A 21,613-nucleotide genomic window follows, 5' to 3' on the forward strand; every position below is an offset into this window, starting at 1 on the left:
AACATTTTTAAAATAAAAAGGTGTGGCCTTGTAATGATCAAATTTTGTTTCACAGAAATCATGCTACATAAGAGAGGGAAGGCTGCCAACTCTTTAACATGGAGGCAAGATTTTACCTAATCTCGCCCATCTCTTCCTGTAGCCAAGTTTCTGTACAACTAAAGGTTTCATTTTTTCCCTCTTTCTCACCCACCAAAAAGCCTAATTTTTTTTTATCGACAGTCATGGCCAAAAATATTGGCATCCCTGCATTTCTGTCAGATAATGCACCACTTCGCGTAGAAAATTGATGCAATTAGAAATGTTCAGGCATTCTCATGTTTATTTCTTTTGTTTGTATTGGTATGGCACAAAATTAACAGCTTTTTGGTAAAGCCGATCATTCTACTGTTTTCAGAAAAAGAAATGAGGCATTTAAAGAAAAAACTAGCAGAAACTATCAGCAACAGAAGCCGTGAGTTAATTTGTTCCCTTGGCATGCATACAATACCACACCTATGTACCTGGTTATGTAGAGATTTCGGTGAGGAAATCACTACATTGCATGCATTTCTTTTTTGACTGTAATATATGATGAAATGCAATTACTCACACATGTGCTGGCAGTATGACAACATTTCACTTGCTGGAGGGGAAGTTCTAGAGTTCAAATTCAGTTTCAAGATTCCAAATGTGATCTTAAGATCCAAATGACAACTTGGCTTATAGCAATGTAGGAAGATGCAGTGACAGCAAGTGCAATAGTGTGAATGGGTGCAGAGGCAGTGAATGCAAGAGTGAGTACAAAGTGTAGTGGCGGTGAGTACAAGAGTTTATGCCCAGTGCAGTAGCAGAGTGCATCTGAAGTGCAAAAGTCTGTGTCACTTTTGTATAAGGAAAACGGATGATGCCTGCTGAATCACATTGTCAAACTTCTATTATGTTAATTAGCTTACCATTTCGCTTATTTAACATATTATTAAATGTTGTTTGTACGCAAGTCTGCATTTATATAGTGCACAATTATATAGTGTATACATCATATATAATGAGTTGTGTGAATAGGCAAGATATAGGACATTTAACTTTGTAGATGGGAGGTAACTACAGATCATGTAGAACATTTAGGCCTTATAGGGTGAGTTAACAAGAGTTTAAGCATAAGATCATAAACATGTTTTTTTTTACCTTGGCTTAAGGAACAATAGGTTCAATGCCAAGACAGCTTTCCTCTAACCTTGATATGAGGGAACTTGTCTTAATTAGCAATAGGTCCAATGTCAAGACAGCCTTAATGTGGGGGAGACTTCTCAAGACAAGAAGGCCCAGCTAATGTTCTTGGCACAAATCAAATACCAGTGCAGGGTGGCATTGCCATCTGATTTTTGGAGATAATTCAAGGTAACACAGATGGTTTCATTTCATTGCAAGCCCAAATTATTTAAAGGTGCCTGAGTTGCTGCATGTTTCCAGCTGGCCAGCTGAAATAAACCGACTTCTTAAAGCTATCCTGTCTGAGTGGTTGCTAATCAATTTAACACTTGGGAAGATTTCCCCCTTCACAATGCAATGACATTCAGTGCAGGAGTGTGCACCAATGCAGTGGGGGTGTAGTGGCAGCGAGCAGGGTAGTTAGCGTCAGTGCACTGCTGGTGAGAGGGGTGGTATGCACTTAGGAGTTGAGAGCAAAAGCTAGCATTGAACTCCTCTCACTTCCCGGCCTGAGAGAATGGTAGCAGGTCTTTTAACTCTCATATGCAGCGAAGACATGTGCTGTCTTATGTCATAACAGTGTCCCCCATCAGCAGTGCATGTCCAAATTAGCACTATTCTTCAGCCGGTCCTGCTAATCTGGAGAGAAGTTATTAAAGCCCAACTCTGGGAACACTTATTTTTGATAGCTTTACACTTTTGTACCTCTGCCCCATAAACTGTGAGTTTTTCTCAAAAACCACTTAGGCAATGTCTCTTGATCTTCATTGGAAAGTTACTGCAGTAATAGTCTTAGGTAAGGTAAACAAAGTTTCAGAAAGCCCAGTTTATTAATAAATGGCAGAGATGCATGAGTATAAAGCTTTCCAAAATAATAAATGTTGCTAGAGCTGGGCACTGGAATCATTATCTGGCATAATCAAACCTTGTCAAACACACTGCAATCCACCCGAAGGCAGCACTGCAGAGTGAACAGGGCACAAAGAAAACAACCACCAGTCACTGACTATAGTGTGAACATGGTCTGAATCAAACAGAATAATCTGTGGAGGAGGAATGAAAAAGAGAAAAAAAAAAATTAGGATATGTCATGCTTTACTAACAAGTTAAATTTGCTGAAGACAGCTCAATACAAACAATTTTACACAATGACAAGCCTGAGTACAGCAACAAGACATGGTGGTCTTTCTGCATCAACAAGGTCTCTCACAGGTAGACATTTCAAGGAAGACAAGCATTTCAAGGAAGACAAGCATTTCAAGGAAGACAAGCATTTCAAGGAAGACAAGCATTTCTATATGTGCTGTCCTCGCTCTTGAAGCACAAAACAAAGACAATGTTGAGGCCCAAAAACACAGCGTCAGCCACGAATGAAAGAAGCACCATGCAGATTTCCCATTGCAATTAAAAGATGCCCAGTTGCACCATCAGCACAGATCTGGCAAAAACCAGTGGGACTCTGGTACATCCATCTACAGTTTAACCAGTTGACATCCGCGGTGTTAAACCCCCTTCCCATCCAGGCCATTTTTCAGTATTCAGCGCTGCGGTACTTTGACTGACATTTATTCTGTCATGCAGCGCTGTACTGAAATTAATTTTATACCATTTTTTGGGTACAGATGGAGCTTTCTTTTGGTGGTATTTATTCACCACTGGGGTTTTTATTTTTTTACTATATTAAAAGGAAAAATTACCGAAACTTTTTTTTAAAAAACAGTTTCCCCTATATTAAAATGATAAAACATTTATTATTACCCAATTTTTTGGAAAGTATAAAAGATGGGGTCACGTCGGGTAAAAAGACACTAAACATGTCAAGCCTTAAAATTGCGTGCGCGCGCGAAACCTCAAAAAACGATAATACCCAAAATTGGCCATAGGCGACGCTTTAAAAGCTGTTACCGCTCATCAGTTTAGTGTTATCAGTGATTGATGGCCCTAAAATGATTGCTCTCACTGCGACGTTCGCGGTGATATGTAACATGTGTAGCGCAATTGTAATTTTTGCGCGCTGGGGCACCGGACGCGTATTTACGTTTATAGGCGCGTAAACGTGGGGGTGGGGGAGTTAAACATTTTGGGGGGGTTTTTTCCCCTTTTTTTATATGTGGCTTTTATTTTATTTTATTTTTTTATGTGTTACTTTTCTTTTTTTTTATTTATATTTTTTTTTTTGCACTTATTGTTATTGCTATTATATAGGGGGATAACAACCCCCTATATAATAGCAAAGGCACACTGACAGGTCCTCTTTATGGAGATATTAGGGGTCTCTAGGACCCCTAATATCACCTATGGACCCCAAAAGAAGCTGATAAAGCAGAGATCTGCTTTATCAGCTTCTTCTCTCTCCAGATGACTGACAGGTGAATGCGGAAGTGATGTAACACACATCACTTCTGCATTCACAGCCCGGACGGGGATCAGCAAGGAGCTGATCTCCCGTCCTCCTCCTCCTGACGCCCTCGGAGCCGGTCCCGGGATCCAAGATGGGGCAGCGGATCCCGGGAATCAAGGTGAGGGGTCAGGGGGGGCGAACGAGCACATATAGGCGATCGGCGGGCTATGGACCCGCTGATCGCCTATATGTGAAACACCCGGTAACGGGTGTGTGCAATGGTCGGGTCTTTTCTGCCCGTGCGTGCCCGCTAGGAGAAAAAAAAATGCCGTCTGGCGACGGCAACCCGCCAATGCAGCAGTGCCATCCGTCCGTTTTTTTACAACGGGCGGACGGCAAAAGGTTAAAGAAGTCTGGTCAGAATGCATGTTCAGTAAAGACTAAGTAAAAAGGGCCTCCAACATGGAAACCTCCAAGTGACTAACCTATCAATGAAAACACAAGAACTGATGGGCAGAAAAATGGCAGCAGGTGCTCTGGACTGATGAGTCCAAATTGTAAATATCTGGCTGTAAGAGAAGGCAGTTTCTTTGCAAAAAGCCTGAAGAGTAGTATAAAAATGTGTGTTTGTGAGCAACAGTGATACATGGTGGAAGTTCCTTGCAGGTTTTGGGTTGCATTTCTGTACATGAAATCTAGATGCCTGTCCATTCCCAAATGAATTCTGTACCAGGACAAGGACTCCAAACATGCAACCAGAGTCTTCAGTTCATCTGTGGATTTAGTCTATGTTTGGAACAAGGAGCAAAGTTCCTTAACCCCTTCATGACTGAGCTTGTTTTTAGTTTCTGTTCGTAAATGACTGACACACTTTTGACATTTTTGCTGTGTGATTCTTCCACGTCAGTAATATACTTTCTTACACAGTGCACCCACACATATTATATATTGTTTTTTAGAGGACAGATAGGGCTACATATTTATATCACATATGTGTGTCTAACGCCTCACTTAGGACAAATAAAATATAAAAAAAAGAGAAAAAAAACGTTAAAAAAAAACAAACACTTTTTCCCAGTTTTGATTAGTATTTTTTTTACAACACCAGCACAGCTACAAAAATGCAATAAATACATTCATTTATTTGTCCCTTATTTTATTTTTACACATATGTGTGCAAGTGTACACAGAAGCAATGATGCCGTCTTAAAAGGCAAAAATAGCCACACAACATATTTATGTTTTTTTCTGTTTATGCACTTTGTAAGTGTAAAATAAATTTCATTTTCACAGCATCCTAACGTTACAGAAATTTTCGACAAGTGCTTGTACTATGCACATATGAATTTACACTGCCTGGCCAAAAAAAGTCACCTGGATTTAGCTAAGCAAATAGGTAAGAAGCTTACATTGGACAATTACTGAAGTGATTAATATATTTCATATGTTACGTCCCCATAAATGAGGTCAGCGGCTTACTGAATATATTAAATGACCAGGTTTTTCCATTAATGGATTTTTCTTCTCTAATGCCAGGGATAATTACAGGCTCAAATTGTGATAAGAGTGGATGAGTGAGCATGAGACATAATTTTCACACATGGATTGGCCACCATAGTCCAGACCTTAACCTCACTGAGACTCTTTGGCATGTGCTAGAGAAGACTTTACACAGTGGTCTGACTCTCCCATCATCACTACAAGATTTTGGTGAAAAATGAACGCAACTCTGGACGGAAATAAATGTTGTGACAATTGCATAAGATTATCGAAATGATGCCACGGCAATTGCATGCCGTACTCAAAGCTAAAGGCAGTCCAACGAAATATTATAGTGTGTGACTATTTGGCTAGACGGTGTATTATTTTTTTTACAGTTCAGAATGTGAATTACTATGCAAAGAGATACATTATGCTGTGATAGCTTTTAAACACCTTGCTTCTATGTAAAGGCTTGCAGCTAAACTCAAGAGCCACTAAGGATTTGAATCCACTTTGAGTGCACCAAATGCCTATGCAAAGCCATATTCTTTGTAAAGTCCCATCATCACTGTGCTGCAAATAGTCTGTGCAGGAAACAGAGCTGTGGGAGGGACCCAACAGGCCCAGCCACTATGGGCTGCCTGCCAAAGAAAACTACAGGAGGGGCATACAAGACCAGTCACCCTGCATAAGGTGAGAGAGCAGCAGTGACTGGTCTTTATTACAGGAAGCTCGTCCTATTTCCAGTAGTCTTCCAGAATAGCCTGTGAGAGACAGGGAGAGGCTCCTCCTCTCAGACAGGAAGCATGTTACCCATCAAGAAATAAAAAGATCGCTCCCAGGCATAACACTCATTAAACTCGAGAACTGAAGGCAGTAATGGCAAAAAATAAAAGAATTAAACACAAAAATACAACAGGGCAGGAATTCGGCTGTGCTGGAACACTACTGGAAATACAGTTCCCAAAGTTTTAACTCCAGGTTTTCCCCAGTCATCTTCCAGGATAAGATCCATGGTGAAAGACTGGCCAGTGACAGAAGAGAAACCCACGCCCTTTTCAGCCAGTATGGAATAATCAAAATGAGATGTGTCCTCCTATAACTACTTTTGAAGAATTATTTGCAAGAGATGGATTGGTGGAAAAGCTTAGCAGAGATTGAAATTCCACGGGTTCGTGAGAGCATCGACGGGGGCTGAGATGTCTGAGAGGTTCAGCGAGAAGAACCGCAATGGTTTGGCAGTTGTTTGGGAATCAAAGAGGTCTACTTCTGGGTTTCCCCATTTCTCTGTTAGGAGTAGGAACAATTCTTCGTTCAAACTCCATTCCTCCTGGCGAACGCGGTGGTGGCTGGGAAAATACACCAGACTCCTTAAAGTAACTGAGGTGAATTGCTGTAATGATGCCCGATTTTCTGCCCAAGAAAATATCTCCTGGCAATGCCCTAAAAAAGGGCACTTCTGGTACCTCGATGCTTGCTAATGTAAGCTACCGCTATGGCGCGGTCCAACAGTATCGTGGCTAACTTTTACCGGTAGTTGTAGTATGGAAAGTGCACAAGCAGAACTTGGTGCCGAATGGTCACATCCTAGGCTAGTTCCAGCATGTCCACTCAATCAGGGCAAAAGTATAGCACTCCAAAATGAGGCTGAGGAAAGGCTTAGCTGGATAGCTGCTATGTAAAAGCCAGCCCATGCAGCAACATATTGAGAAGGAGTTATTCTGGTCTACAGATTTTTCCTTTTGCCAGCAGTTTAACCCAATAGTATCTGTGTTTCTGAGGCTCTCAATGACAAAAGGTATATATGCACATGGGGATAATTATATCTCCTCATTACATACAGTTGTGATCATTGCAAAGTTTGTGAGATGTGGACCTTTCTTCGCAAAAGTTGAACTCTGGAGAAAATAAATACAAAGTTACCCTTGCAGTCTGGCTTTTCCCACACTGCAAGAGTAGCATTTAAAAGCGGTTTGCCTTATCTCTTGCTCCCACAGGCTTCCTCCCCTCCGTGTGACTTGTCTATGGAAAATGCTTTTTTTCGCTATGTAAAAGCCAGCCCAAGCCAAAATTTACTAGAGACAAATACCACAGGCAGGTGTTTTACTTTGAGAATTGAGAAACAGCAGTGTAAAATTGGCCAGCAGCAGGACAATTTTAATAAGCAAGGCTAAGTCCAAATTTACTTGAAACAAAGAGCACAGACAGAGGTTTTACTCCAAGAATTAAGATACTGCAGAGAATTTTGCAGTGTACAATTGGACAGTTTTAAACTGGGCCTGATCAGTGTATGACTAAATTCTAATTTTACTATGGGGACAGGGGGCTGTCCCCATAGAAAAGTGAATGTGAGCGATATTATTTGAGGTGGTTGCACACCATTCTTCCATTTAAAAAAAGAAAAAAAAAAAATCTTCCTTCAAATGATGCAGCTGCATGCTGCACATAAAAGGCAGCTCCGAGAACAGATGGTCAGTAACAAGCGAATGCTGAGCTTTGAGCTTGCTGTAGTTCAAAGGCCATGCAGTGCATTATGGTTTAAAATAATTATCCCGTGTGAATATGCACATAAATTCACCAGTAGCGCAAATCTTAAACCTGCTGGGTTTGCCTCGAACCCATGGTCGTGGAAAATCAAAATCTCACCCCTTACTCCACAGCTGTTAAAAGAAACCTATACCAAGAGAATATAGAGGCTGCAACTGCCTTTAGGATATACACGGGTAGATTTCTGAACAAGCGTTTCTACGAAAAATCCCTTCAGAACGTTTGATAATGTCATCAGAGACTTGGAGATTGTTGTTCGAAATTTCATTTGATTTTTGTATTCATTTAATATTTTGTTTTGGAATGAATGGAGTTTCCCCAAATGAAAACCACATTCACTTTTGAATTTTGTTCAATCAATACAAAATTTCCAACATGCTCCTTCAAATTATTTTGTCACTGCCATTGAAATATATATATGATGCAAGAATAGGGAGGACGGGTATGATGGTGGAATGGGGTTTAGAGGACGGGTATGATGATGGAATGGAGCACAGGGACGGAGAGGACGGGTATGATGGTGGAATGGAGTGCAGGCATGGAGAGGATGGGTATGATGGTGGAATGGGGTGCAGAGGACAGGTATGATGATGGGAAGGAGGAAAGGGAAGGAGAGGACGGGTATGATGGTGGAATGGAGTGCAGGGATGGAGAGGACGGGTATGATGGTGGAATGGATGCAGAGGACGGGTATGATGGAATGGAGTGCAGGGATGGAGAGGACGGGTATGATAGTGGAATGGGGTGCAGAGGACGGGTATGATGATGGAATGGAGTGCAGAGATGGAGTGGATGGGTATGTTGGTGGGATTGGGTGCAGAGGACGGGTATGATGGTGGAATGGAGTGCAGGGATGGAGAGGACGGGTATGATAGTGGAATGGGGTGCAGAGGACGGGTATGATGATGGAATGGAGTGCAGAGATGGAGTGGATGGGTATGTTGGTGGGATTGGGTGCAGAGGACGGGTATGATGGTGGAATGGAGTGCAGGGATGGAGAGGACGGGTATGATAGTGGAATGGGGTGCAGAGGACGGGTATGATGATGGAATGGAGTGCAGAGATGGAGTGGATGGGTATGTTGGTGGGATTGGGTGCAGAGGACGGGTATGATGGTGGAATGGAGTGCAGGGATGGAGAGGATGGGTATGATGGTGGAATGGGGTGCAGAGGACGGGTATGATGGTGGATTGGGGTGCACGGTGTCGGGTCCCAGGCTCCGTGGTGCTTGGGCCACTTACTGTCTGAACATTCCCTCCATGTCTTCTGCTGCACGGTTCAGCCTGGATGCCAGCTCGTCCCCAGCCATAGTCTCCGTCACCCGTCGCGCTCACATCTCCGGCACCCGCCATGTGATCGCACCGGCCCAACTAGTCTATTTTAATCAACTAAATCGAATCGTTGTTGCAGCTCTAGTTAGGACCACACTACACAGAAGGGCCTTGACAAGGCAGTGTGGCTTCCACTGTCTTTGTTTCACTGGTCTTGAACAAGTGGGCAGATCATGAATTTGAACTTTACACCAGCTTAGGGAGTCAGAAATGGCAGCACCCATATTTCTTTTAGTTCAAGTTTACTTTAAGAGAAACTGCATTGAAAGCTCCCTTTATTTGCTAATCTACAATGGTCTATAAATGACAACAAAAATATATAGTCTCTCCAAAATAATATAAATGTGAAAGTCTCGTCAAAACCAAGTTATGTTTATATAAACACAAATATCTCAAAATAAGCCTGGACTAAAAAAACAAAAACTACACAAATAATTTTTAAAGAACACAACATGCAGATCGTGGAAAGCTCCCTTTACTTGGTCTGGTGAACTACAGGGAAGCACATTTATGCATTACATATCATGGGATTTAAAATAGCATAATAACTGTACACTACAGAGCATACATTAAAATTTCCTTTACCTCTCTCTATGAAGTAATATGGCCGTTGGGGAAGCGATGAGGTCCGCAATTTGAATCAACTCTTTTGACTTGAACTTCCAAAACTTGATCATTTGGTCACTGCCAGCAGTGATTGCCATCTGGTTTAAGCCATCTACAGCCAATCCCCTAACTGAACCATCATGGGCTAAAGGCAAGAAAAAAAAATTTATTTTAATGCAGTGATGCATAAAGCCGCATCAACACTAGTTACCATGTACTTATCCATGAACAGCAAAAATGGACCCCAGAGCCATGTTTATTCTGTGGAGTAAAAAAAGAATTTTATACTTACCATAAAATAAATGTTCTTTCTCATTTAGGCCTCGCTGAAACTACCCTCAGTGCGTTCTAGCCCGATTGTTGGCAGAACACACTGGATCGCATTGCAACCGGCTCAGTTTATTATGGGACAGAAGGGGCCGTGGCGGTGCACTGAAGTGAATAGCACCGCAGCCACGCTCTCCGGCCGCAATGCGATCTGCCGCACAGGAACACAAGGCACATCAATGCCTGCATTTTGGCCTTGTCAGGAAAAAAAATAGTGCTCTTCAGACGTAGGTTCGTCTAGAAGCGGAAGGGAGATATTTAGAAACAGACAGTATACTGCAGGCAGAAATGATAAAGAAACTGCAAGGAACATGCAGGAGCACACTTGTGGCCTCTGTGCCATTTGGCCTATAAAGTCATGCATGACTAAAGTAAAAACCTCCTCTGATAAAGTAGAGCAGGCTTCCACGCCTGACTAAGCTAGGGAGGGCGGGAAAATTCCAAACTGCAGATGTCAGCGGCAGCAGTAGGCACACTGTAAGCAACACAAGAGCAGTTAGTGGAGTATAAGCTGGGAGCATCCAGGACAGTGGGACTGTCCCATTTCTAAAACTAGACATGATGAAACTGCAGAGTGGTGAAGCAATGTAGCACAAGGTACGAGGCAAGGCCTTAGGTACTTGCAGAACCCAACCGCAGCAGTATCAGACCGAGTACTGGAGTTCCACGTGGCACTTTGCAAAGCATGAGCAACAGCAGGATGATGCTTTCTCAACCCTGAATGACCGCAAAGAACACAGGGGTGCAACACTCCATCCGGTGGATGACAAAAGCACTTGGCCCCCCTCAAGAGGTAAAAATGGTGGAGAGCGGAAATTTCAAAGGCACCTAGCAGTTCGGTGACGAAGTAGCGTCTAGTGTGCAGCCTACTTGGCAAGTTCAGAGGTAAATGCCAATCGCTATGGATACGGAAAGCACTCCACAGCTAAGTTGTTAGCAGAACGCGGTCTGGAAAGATCCCAACATGGAACCCAATGCCACAAAGTAACCTTTAAGCTAGCACAGCAACACCCATTTCAACAAGGTCCGGGTATGGCACTCCAAAGCTAGGCTGAGGAAAGGTTGATCCAGATAGCCGTTATAGTAGAGACCAGCTCAAACAGCAATGTTGAAGAACCTTAAGGCTGTGTTCACACCTGAGCATTTTTTTATGCTCGTTTTTCTCGTTCAGTGAAACGCGCGTTTCACTGGCGGTATGTTTTTTTTTTTTTAGTTTCACTTTTAAACTTCCCGCCAGCTTCACCCCCCTGCAACGCGACGGGTCGCAAGGGACGGAACCCGGAAGTCGGCAGCTGCCGAAGACACAGCGGGGATCGCGGACAAGGTAAGACCTTATGCTGTATTCCCGAGTGTGGCTCGGGGTTACCGCTTTGTTAACCCCGATCCACACTCGGGAATACCAATGGAAACGTGCAGCAAAACGCCCCAAAGAAGCTCCTGTACTTCTTTGGGCGTAGGCGTTTTGCAGCGCGTTCCTATGCGCTGTAAAACGCCCAGGTGGGAGCCATGCCCATAGGCAATCATTGGTTTTCACATGTTGAGCGTTTTACAGCGTGTAGGAACGCGCTGTAAAACGCCCAGGTGTGAACCAGGCCCAAGTCTTTTCCTAGTAAAGAGAGAAGACAAGACATTCACCCTCCCATGGCACCAGCAAAAGACTGAGACTGGTATTAGGAGGGGGTTACCTTGGGCTGGCTTACAATTTTTTTTTCTTTCCCAGTGTCCAATTCTTCTATAGGTGTCAGTATATCCTGACAGTATATGACTTACTGTGACCATCAATGGACTAGAAAGAAATTACGTATAATAGCATTATGTACTTAAAGCCCAATGTTAGCTCCTGAAGCACCAGTTTATGTTTTTGTTTTTACATTTTTACCATAGGTCTTTAGCCCAGTTGCATGACATGCCAGCTCCTTTTCCTCTGGCATGATTTAGTAATGATGTAGTGGCATAATTCCCTGCAGTGCTCTCCTGTAAACCCAGAGCAGATAATTTATGCACTTTTCAAGGTGCAAGTTCTTGACACCCTGGGCTCATAAGAAGTGGTTTGAATGACAATGTCCACCAATTAACCCAGAAGAGGACCATTGCCAGATCGCTGAGTGGCAAGTGTGTGCGTTGGTGGTGGAGGCAAGGCAGAGATAGGAATCCTATTTGAACATCTGGTGATGAACATATGCAGCTCATGTTTTCCATTATAAAATTTGATAACTGTTACTTTTTGGAGCAAATTGTTCATACTTGTCCTACATATCACAGTCACCTAAACACAAAGTTAAATACTTGCCTGTGTCTTTTCCATAGTGGCCTCTGTGAATTCCAGACTGAATATTATATACATCCACATTGCCATTCGACAGGCCAATCACCACAAAATTGCCACAACTGGTTAACTCTACAGCCTGCAATACAAACAGATTTGAGGGTTACTTTAGGCTCAAAAACACAACCAACTGGAACTCTAAATGCAGTCTGAAAATTGCTTCCTCTAGATGTATTAGCAGTTATGAATCTGTAGCCAGACAACTTGAGGTCAAAACCTCTACAGCCACCAGCAGAAACTAGGCAGACAGGAATCGCAGCCTCCATCATTCTCAGAGACATCTCTGCCCATAGATGGCTCACCCTAAAAAAAACAACTGGTCTTGATTGAGAAACAATCAGCATCAACTGAAATCACAATGCTATCCAGCCATTAGATACAGCTTTCCTTGCAGTGGGAGAGCAACTAAAAAGATAGCTCAGCACATACTGTACATACATATTTATACTAGGAATGCACCGATACCGGTATTTTGGTACAGAGTACGAGTACCGTTATTTTTTCCCGGTACTTGCCGATACCAAATACTGAGTACTGGAAGTCCCATTCAGGAAGCCAATAATACCTCCTCACCCACAGGAGGGGCGGGCGAGCGGGGCAGCACGTACCAGCGATCGGATGGCAATTGAGCCGCCGATCGCTTGTATCTGTAACAGCCGGGCCAGTAAGGGCTGTTTGCATTAGACAGTTTTTTTTCTGCCCGTGTGCGAGCAGAAAAAAAGTGGCATTTATTTATAGCGACTCGCCAATGGGAGCTTGCCGTCCATTTTTTTTTACAACAGGCGGACGGCAAGCAGTTAGTCAAAATGTTTTTAAGCCATTTCATATGTTGAATAAGTTACATACAATAAATGCTGGTACTTAATGTTTAAAAGTTTTAGTTTCCTGCAGAATCAGCTGGTCCCCTGAGCACTGTTCATGATATCCTGTTTCAGGGTGGCTCCTTTCCCATGCAAGGTACTTATGGAACCACCCTACTAAGAGATGTGTATCTCCAGAAACAAACAGGTAAGACAAAGCAAGCCACTCCCCTGCTCCCTTCTCCAAGCTAGTAGATGGACAGCTGCTGGAGACTGTGCTGTTCCTTGTGATGTAGTACTGGAAAGAGGTTCAGGAAAAGCTGAGCTGAGAGAGTTGGAGCTGTCCATAAACAGGACTGTAAATGCTTGGCCAAAATATAAAAGAAATACTTTGCTGGTCAATGTATCTGCTTGATCGGGATTCATTATTTAAAAATAAAAAATGTTTGGAGAGTTTAAGGGATTACTAAAGGCTGGGCGTTTTTTACACTAATACATTCTCTGTATTAAAAAGGTAAAAAAACAAAAAACAAAAAAACAAACCGCCTAGTACCTTTTTGAGCCCCCTGTCCCACCCACCACACACACTTACCTGTCAGTGTCGCTCGTCACCACCGCGGGTCCCCCGAAGCGATCCTCCATCCGAACTTCCTGGTTGCGAGAGAGGAGATTGAGGGCAGAGGAGTGATAGGCTCCTTCTGTCGTCAATCAACCTGTTGAGCGGAGAGGAGGAGTGTGGTCTACGCGTCTATGGACACACAACAGCCACGGCTGAGCACGAGCACGCACGGGTGCCTTCATAGCTCAGCTTAGCCTTAAAACTACCATACCCCAAATTGGCCATAGGCGGCGCTTTAAAAGCTTTTACTGCTCATTAGTTTAGTGTTAACAGTGATTGACGGCCCTCAAATTATTGCTTGCACGTTCGCTGTGATAACACACACGTACATAGACGCACCAGACGCGTGCGTGGACTTTAAAAAATATTTTTTTGTTTTTCTAAATGCGACTAATTTATTTATTTTTTAACACAAAGTGATATTAAAGCTTAAGTTTTTTTTTTTCCCCCATCTAGGGAGGTTCACCTTTTCATAAATTGTCTGTTCTTCAAAAAGCTATTCCTCATTTTCTAGCGAGTCCCCGCAGCGCTCATTCCCCCACCCCCTGCACGGTAGCCACGAGCAGCTGATATGGGAGGTGCGTGCGAGCACACATAGCACTGCGGCTGGCCATGCCCTTCCTCTCCTCCCTAAAGGGTGATTGGCTGCTCTGCCCTCAGTATCCCCCCCCCCCCCCCAATGGGAGGATCGCTTGTGGAACTGGCAACAGTGACAGGTAAGTGTGGGGAGGGGGATGGGGGAACACGAAAAGGTACTCTTTTTTTACCTTGAAGCAGAGAATGCATTAAGGTAAAAAACGATCAGCCTTTAATACTACTTTAACTTTTTTGCTATCACATAGGGGATAAGAAGCGCCCTATGCGATAGCAAAGAGGTGTGACAGGTCCTCTTTATGGGGACATCATGGGTTTTTTAGACCCCTGTCACCTAGGGACACCAAAGAAGCTGATGAAGCAGAGATCTGCGTCACCAGCTTCTCTTTGGCTACAGCCGGAGAAATGACAACTGAAGGTGCAAGTGATATAATTACATATCACTTCTGCATTCAGAGATCGGAGCGGACATCAGCAGGAGATTGTGTGATGGTACAAAATGTTCACTTGCTGCCTAATATATCCCACCCACTTCCAGGTGCCATTGTAACGAGAAATACCGCACTGCTATCACTGCCAGACACCCGATCGCTAGAAGGGATTGGGCATCTGTAAATGCTTAACTCTTTCATTATTGGATGCCTCAATACTGAGGCATCCATTAATGAACGGTAATCGCTGTAGCGGCATTACAGATCCCCAAATAGTTGCTCAGGTACAGTGTACGTGAGCAGTCATTTGGGCACTTAGTAGTGGGGACGTACAGCGTACGTCGCCCGTCACTAAGGGGTTAAAAGACCAGGGTGTTTATTAGGGATGCACCGATACCGAGTATTTGGGGGAGCACTCATACTCGCCCAAATGCTCCGATACCGGAACATGGAGCCGGCTTCCTGGGCAATCATAATTGAGGTGGCCAAACACGGAGCCGGCTTCCCAGGCAATCAGGAAGCCGGGCGGCTTGTCATTACCTGCCGCCCGGCTTCCTGATTGCCTGAACTATAATCAAAATAATAAAACAATTTTAGAAATGTAAAAAAATAAATATATAATTATATATAAAAATAACCTCTTTAAACATTCCACATTTAAACCCTATTAAACCTAGGTTATTAATAACCATTCTTTTCTTATATCTCATTCAATTCTACTTTTAACTTGTAGCAATACAATAAAATGCAAACAAAAATTATTTTATTTGCAAATAACTTCTCATGCTTTATACCAGAAACATACTTTTAGTTTTATATAGATGCGGTGATTTGCAGAATAAAATGTGTCCTTTTTATCTACAGCAGTTTTTTTTTACATTTTCGCTGGTCAAAAGTAGAGAAAAAAAATTTGTACACAAAACAAAAGGCTACACAAAGCCAACATTTGTTCTCAAATCAATAAGCCAATAGCAAGAATGTAAAAATGACTCTAGTGTGCATACAGGTGGGCGAGCTCAGGTGTTTTCCCCTGAAACTGTTAAATACCTGATTCTCAAATCTTTTTCACTAAGGTAAAAAAAAAAAAACAGTATACAGTGCACAACAACCACTTCTAACCATTCATTTTATGTAATATTCTTGAGTTCTTTAACTCAGACTAGAAGTATCCATACTCACTGTTGCATAAATGTCCCGTGGCTTGGTATTCTTGAGATCGGGTGGCATTAGCTTGTGAGCTCCCATAGTAGACCTCACATAATTCCAAGTGGTACACCTTAGTGAATTCTGATGACATGCAATGATACCATCCCAGTCATTCTGTCGTGAGGTCTCTAAAATACAGTACAGCAGTCTGTCATATATTGTCAAGTAAACTGTTCCTAATTAGAACACAGAATAATATGACTGACAAATACCTTTAGAACCTGAGAAATGCCATTTTGAAAGTAAAATTTGCTATTTAAGAATGTTTATGTTGCAAATTTAGTGACACGGAGAAAACAGAAGAATGAAGAAAGACATTTTCATACACCATCAAAAGTGTCATCTATACTGAAATAGCTTTTAAAATAGTCCTAAGTTCCTCTCTGCATAAGGGTGTCCATCATACAAGTGGTCTAGAGGCCCATACAAACTATTGATTTGCGGTAACGCACGTTACATGCCTTCATTATGGACGGCACCTCAATGCACCTTGCCGACAGAGCCCCCACTCAAAGCACTTTTACTGAACACACATCTATAGTGGATACAAGGCATCTATGCAGCCCTGTAAAAAAATAGATACAAAAAAAAAAAAAAGAGACCAAGATCACTTCACAATTTTTTCCACCTTTAAATATGACCTATAATCTGTGCAATTAAATTTAAGAAAATGAAAAAATAAAACAAAGTGGCTGTATAATTGTACACACCCTCTTATAAATAGGGATGTGGCTATGTTCAGAATTAACCAATCACATTCAAACCGATGTAAATAGTAGTCGGTACACACCTGCATTCAATTAAAGTGGTTCTGATTAAACCCATATAAAGTTCAGCTGTTCCAGTAGGACTTTTCTGACATTTATTCAGTTGTCTCTTACACCAAAAGCCATGCTACGCAAAGAGCTTACAAAGCACCAAAGAGATCTCATTGTTGGAAGGTATCATTCAGGAGAAGAGTATCAAACATTTTTCAAAGCATTAGATATATCATGGAACACAGTGAAGACCGTCATCAAGAAGTTAAAAAAATTAAGGCAACGACATTACGAAGAATTGGATGTTCATCGAAAACCGATTATTATTATTATTGATTTATATAACGCCAACAGTTTGCGCAACGCTTTACAATACAAAACAAGAAAACTGTTTTGTATTTCCAAGAGGTCTACAGCAACATTAAAAGGAGAACTATGAGGCGAGTGCTATGGGCTGTAGGGAACGGTGGCAAGATGGTAATCATCGAAGCCCGGCTAAATTTTTGAAAAACCTACATCAAGTCTAACAAAAGCATGTGGGAAGATATGTTATGGTCATAGGACCAAAATTTTACTTTTTTGGGCATAATTCCAAAAAGTATGTTTGACGCAAACAATACTGCACATCACCAAAAGAACACCATACCCAGATGGAAGCATGGCGGTCATAGCATTATGCTTTGGGGTCGTTTTTCTTCAGCTGGAACTGGGGCTTTAGTCAAGGTAGAGGGACTTATGAACAGTTCCAAATATCAGTCGATTTTGGCACAAAACCTTCAGGTCTGTGCTGAAAAGCTGAAGATGAATTTCACCTTTCAGCATGTCAATGACCCAAAGCATACCTCTAAGTCCTCAAAAGAATGGTTTCACCAGAAGATGATCAACATTTTGGAATGGCCCAGCCAGAGCTCAGACCTGAATCCAATTAGAAATCTGTGGGGTGACCTGAAGAGGGCTGTGGACAGGAGATGCCCTCGCAATCTGACAGATTTAGAGCGCTTTTGCAAGGAATAGTGTGCAAAGATTCCCAAGCCAAGATGTGCCGTGCTATGCCATGCTGATAAGAATCCTACCCCAAAAGTCTGAATGCGTTCATAAAATCAGAAAGTGATTCATCAAAGTACAAGTTTATGGGTGTGCATATTTTTGCAACTACGTTATTGTAAGTGGTTTTATTCCCCCCTTTAAACATTTCAGTTTTGTTTTTTTTGGAATTGCACAAGTTATAGGTCGCATTAAAAGGTGGAAAAAAAATTCAAAGCGATTTGTTTTTTTTTTCCTCTCAAAAACCTGGCATTTTTACTGGGGTGTGTAGACTTTTTTTTATATCCACTGTATATACTCCTGCACACAAATACGGTACATATAATGCCTAATTTTTTGGTAAACCGTGAGAGATGAGGTTGTGTCACCTAAATAGAAATAATAGGTCAGGCCTCAAAAAATTGCACGTTCCGGTGAAGCAGCAAAAAACTGCAGTACCCATAAATCGTTTATAGGTAATGCTTTAAAAGCCTTTACACCTCAATTTCAAAAGGGAACATCAAATGATGGCCCTAGAATTATTGATCTCACTCCAGCTTACATGTTGGATTAGTTTCTCTGTATCTTGCACTTTATTACTTAATTATTTAGTTCATAGTTTAGTTAGCTAAAGTAAATAAGGGGGTCTAAGATGTAGCAACTATAAAAGGTATTTATTCCTTTTGTTTTTCTGAAGCTTTTCAAATGTAATTTGATATTTCAAGGTCCAGTTCCAGAGACTTACTCAAATTATGAAAATTACACCAAAGGATGAAAGTTTAGGCAGAATAGTTTAGGCAGAATACATACCAGAGGCAAATGATATGATAGGAGGAAGTCTTAAAGATGCTCCACGTGAGCCCATTTTTTTAGCTTTGGCTTTATTTATAGAACCTGGTGATGAAAAAGAAAAAAAATATATTATGTTTATAAGGCTGTAAGGCAGGGTCAAGAGGATTTCATGTGTTTAAACTAGACCCCAAGTTTTCACATGCAAGTATTATTATCAATTTGTATCAGTATTCTTTATGTAATGTCGATTTACCTCCTGGCTGGTGTAACTGAGTTTCCGAGTTGCGGAAAGCAGAAAAAGGAACCAATTTCAGGTGCTGTCAAATAATGTTACCAGGGCCGGGCCAAAGAGGCAGAAGTGACTACCTTGGGTCCCTCATGGGAGTGTGGGGGTGTATTGGTCAAACCAATACTACTGAAATAGTTTAAACTAGGGATGCACAGTATTTCAGTATCGAGTACCAATATTTTTTTTGGTACTCGCCGATACCGAATACAGGGTACCGGAAGTCCCATTCAGGAAGCCAGGCGGTGTGTAATGACTCGCCACCTGGCTTCCTGATTCGCTGGGAAGCATGTAAAGACTCGCCACCCGGTTTCCCGATTAGCAGGGAATCCATCCCCATGCTTCTTGTAACTAGGTGACGAGAAAGCATGGAGCCGGTTTTCTGGCCAATAAGAGAGGCAAGCGGTGTGTAATGACGCAGTGCGCGGCTTCCTGATTGGCGACGAGGGAGCATGAAGCCAGCTCCCAACCAATCAGAAAGCCGGGTGCCACGTCATTACAAGGTGCTTGGCTTCCTAATTGGCCAGCTTCCGGTCAATTGGGAAGCCGGGCAGCTCGTCATTACATGCTGTGCGGTTTCCTGATTGGCCGGCAAGCCTTCCGGCCAATCAGGAAGCCGGGCAGCGTGTAATGCCCAGCTTCCTGATACCGGAAGTATCTAGCTAGGCATCGGAGCACTTGGGTGAGTACGAGTACTCGCCCAAATACTCAGTATCGGTGCATCCCTAGTTTAAACCTCATGGTGGTAGAGGTGCACTTTGGCCTAGGGTGCTAAAAGGATTGTCCCGGAACTGTATGTTACAACACTAAGGGCTACTATCAGTAAACACTCACTGGTCAAAGGATAATGTGTAAATGTTCAAACGAAGCTTTGACTTAAAACCAGGAATTACCTTTTCATTCGGTCTAATAAATATATGTAAAGTTGTCGCAGAGGTGTGTATATATCTGTATTCTGCAGAACATTTTAAAATAATTTACTATGGTGCAATTGCATTGAGTCTTTGCAGGTGCTCTGTACTGGAAAAGTAATATACTAGGACAAAAATAATTCTAGAGTAGAGGGAAGTTTTACCTTGTTTAGGACAAAAATAATTCTAGAGTAGAGGGAAGTTTTACCTTGTTTAGGACAAAAATAATTCTAGAGTAGAGGGAAGTTTTACCTTGTTTAGGACAAAAATAATTCTAGAGTAGAGGGAAGTTTTACCTTGTTTATTACCATATCACATAACATTTTCATACCTTATTGTTATCAAACAGTTAGGAATTAAATGTTCATTACCTGCACAAAAAAGTTATAAAAAAGGTATACAAAATGGTCAAAATAACCTGTGGTCACAAGGACTGTTAAACATGACCCGGGATACTGAAATCTGAATCTGGCTCTAAATGTACTGTTAACTTACCATGGCCAAGGCTTTTATTATAACTGTCATGAACTGTGGAAAATGTACGCAAGGTCCCATCTTGACCTGAAAAATTAAAACGCAATGATTTTTTTTGTTATATACCATGGTAAAAAAGTTTTTATATGCAGGTACAATGTGCTCAAATTTAAAAAAAACACACAAACAAAAAACATTTTTTTATATCCACCTGCACTGAGGATCTGCTTGCCATCTAGACCATGATGTCGAATGAAAGTGGGTGGAGCACTGTGACCCATGCGGAACCTGAGTAAGCGCCCCTGGCCCCCTGGGCCGTCAAAGATCCACACCTGATTAGAAAAAGACCATAGTAGGATGAGTTCAGAGTGCTTGATACACCCATTACATAATGTGCAAGGCTCCAATGGATATGAAAAGCACAAAGATGATCAGGAGCATCCAGAGTGTGTATATGTAACAAAGTCAACTAAATAAATTATTATTCATTAGTAAATGTAAAGACAAAACTTTTAGGTGTTGGATAGAGTAGGGATTTCCCCTAATTTTCTGTCATGGAGACGCAAGAAAACGTGAGAGGAAATCTCCCTAATGTGAAGTGAATTTCCATCTTCCGATTTTGGCCGGACCGCACTGCCTCGCGGCCGGCTCACTTTTTAGTGCTACAAGCACTATTTTGATCGCATCGCACAGGGCCGGACCGCAGGCACAATGTGCCTTGCGATCCCGTGCGGCGGATCGCATTGCGGCCGGAGGGCGTGGCTACGCCCCCATTAGTATAGGGATGTTCATTTTGGGCCAGCTTGGCCTAAACTAACTAAAAGGTATACATTGTATACCCCGCCTATAAGACAACCCCCGATTTTTGGGGGATGATTTTAAGTATAAAAAGTAGTCTTATACGCCAGCAAATACAGTAATACATATCTATAGATATAGCTCTATATCTATAGATATAGAGCTATATCTATAGATATAGATATTCTACCCAACATACTGGTCAGATAGCACAATCCCAAGCAAAAACTGCCAAAGACTGGACCCTATGGAGTTGTTAGCAGAATTTTACAATGAGCTTTACCAAATACAGCTGTTGAGAAAAAAAATACAACTTTAAATGTTTTTTTGAGTGTTAGTCAAGGATGCACCAAACAGATGAGGCATACACATTGTCATACCCGTAATGCATTATCTGCAGCATTGGTAATGAGCAAGGGTTCTGCATGAACAAATGTTAGACCAGCAATAGCCGTGGAATGAGCATCCCTCATCTGGCTCATCAGTTTCTTTTCCTCCAAATCCCACAGACCTATGTGACCAATGGGGCTCCCAGCTGCCATTATTGGATGTCCATCTGCAAGATAAACAAAACTTTAAATAGACTGACAGTTTTAAGTAAACCTCTATTACACTTGAAGACAAACTTTTTGTTTTTTTTGTTTTGGTGTGTGAAGAATTCAAACTTCCATCAAGTTCAAAATTTTTTTGTCTGTGCCCAAATTGGAGAGATTTCTCATTCAGAGATTGTATCCCAATACAATTTATTTTCTCTTCCTGCTCTGTACAAA

General features: G+C 42.0%; 1 protein-coding gene across 1 annotated transcript in view; it reads right to left on the reverse strand.

Moving 5' to 3' along the window:
* WDR36 (WD repeat domain 36) overlaps positions 1 to 21,613 on the reverse strand; it is a 61,027-nt gene that overhangs the window by 23,789 nt on the left and 15,625 nt on the right. The window contains exons 8-14 of the mRNA XM_018563766.1: positions 21,224 to 21,399; positions 20,257 to 20,377; positions 20,067 to 20,132; positions 18,393 to 18,476; positions 15,775 to 15,929; positions 12,116 to 12,230; positions 9,478 to 9,643 (exon numbers count right to left, since the gene is read on the reverse strand). Of these exons, the coding sequence (XP_018419268.1) occupies positions 9,478 to 9,643; positions 12,116 to 12,230; positions 15,775 to 15,929; positions 18,393 to 18,476; positions 20,067 to 20,132; positions 20,257 to 20,377; positions 21,224 to 21,399 (883 nt within the window). The remainder of the gene's footprint in view (positions 1 to 9,477; positions 9,644 to 12,115; positions 12,231 to 15,774; positions 15,930 to 18,392; positions 18,477 to 20,066; positions 20,133 to 20,256; positions 20,378 to 21,223; positions 21,400 to 21,613) is intronic.

The sequence above is a fragment of the Nanorana parkeri genome, unplaced genomic scaffold (assembly GCF_000935625.1).
Source record: "Nanorana parkeri isolate BGI_ZX_2015 unplaced genomic scaffold, ASM93562v1 scaffold693, whole genome shotgun sequence".
In the NCBI taxonomy this organism is placed as follows: domain Eukaryota; kingdom Metazoa; phylum Chordata; class Amphibia; order Anura; family Dicroglossidae; genus Nanorana; species Nanorana parkeri.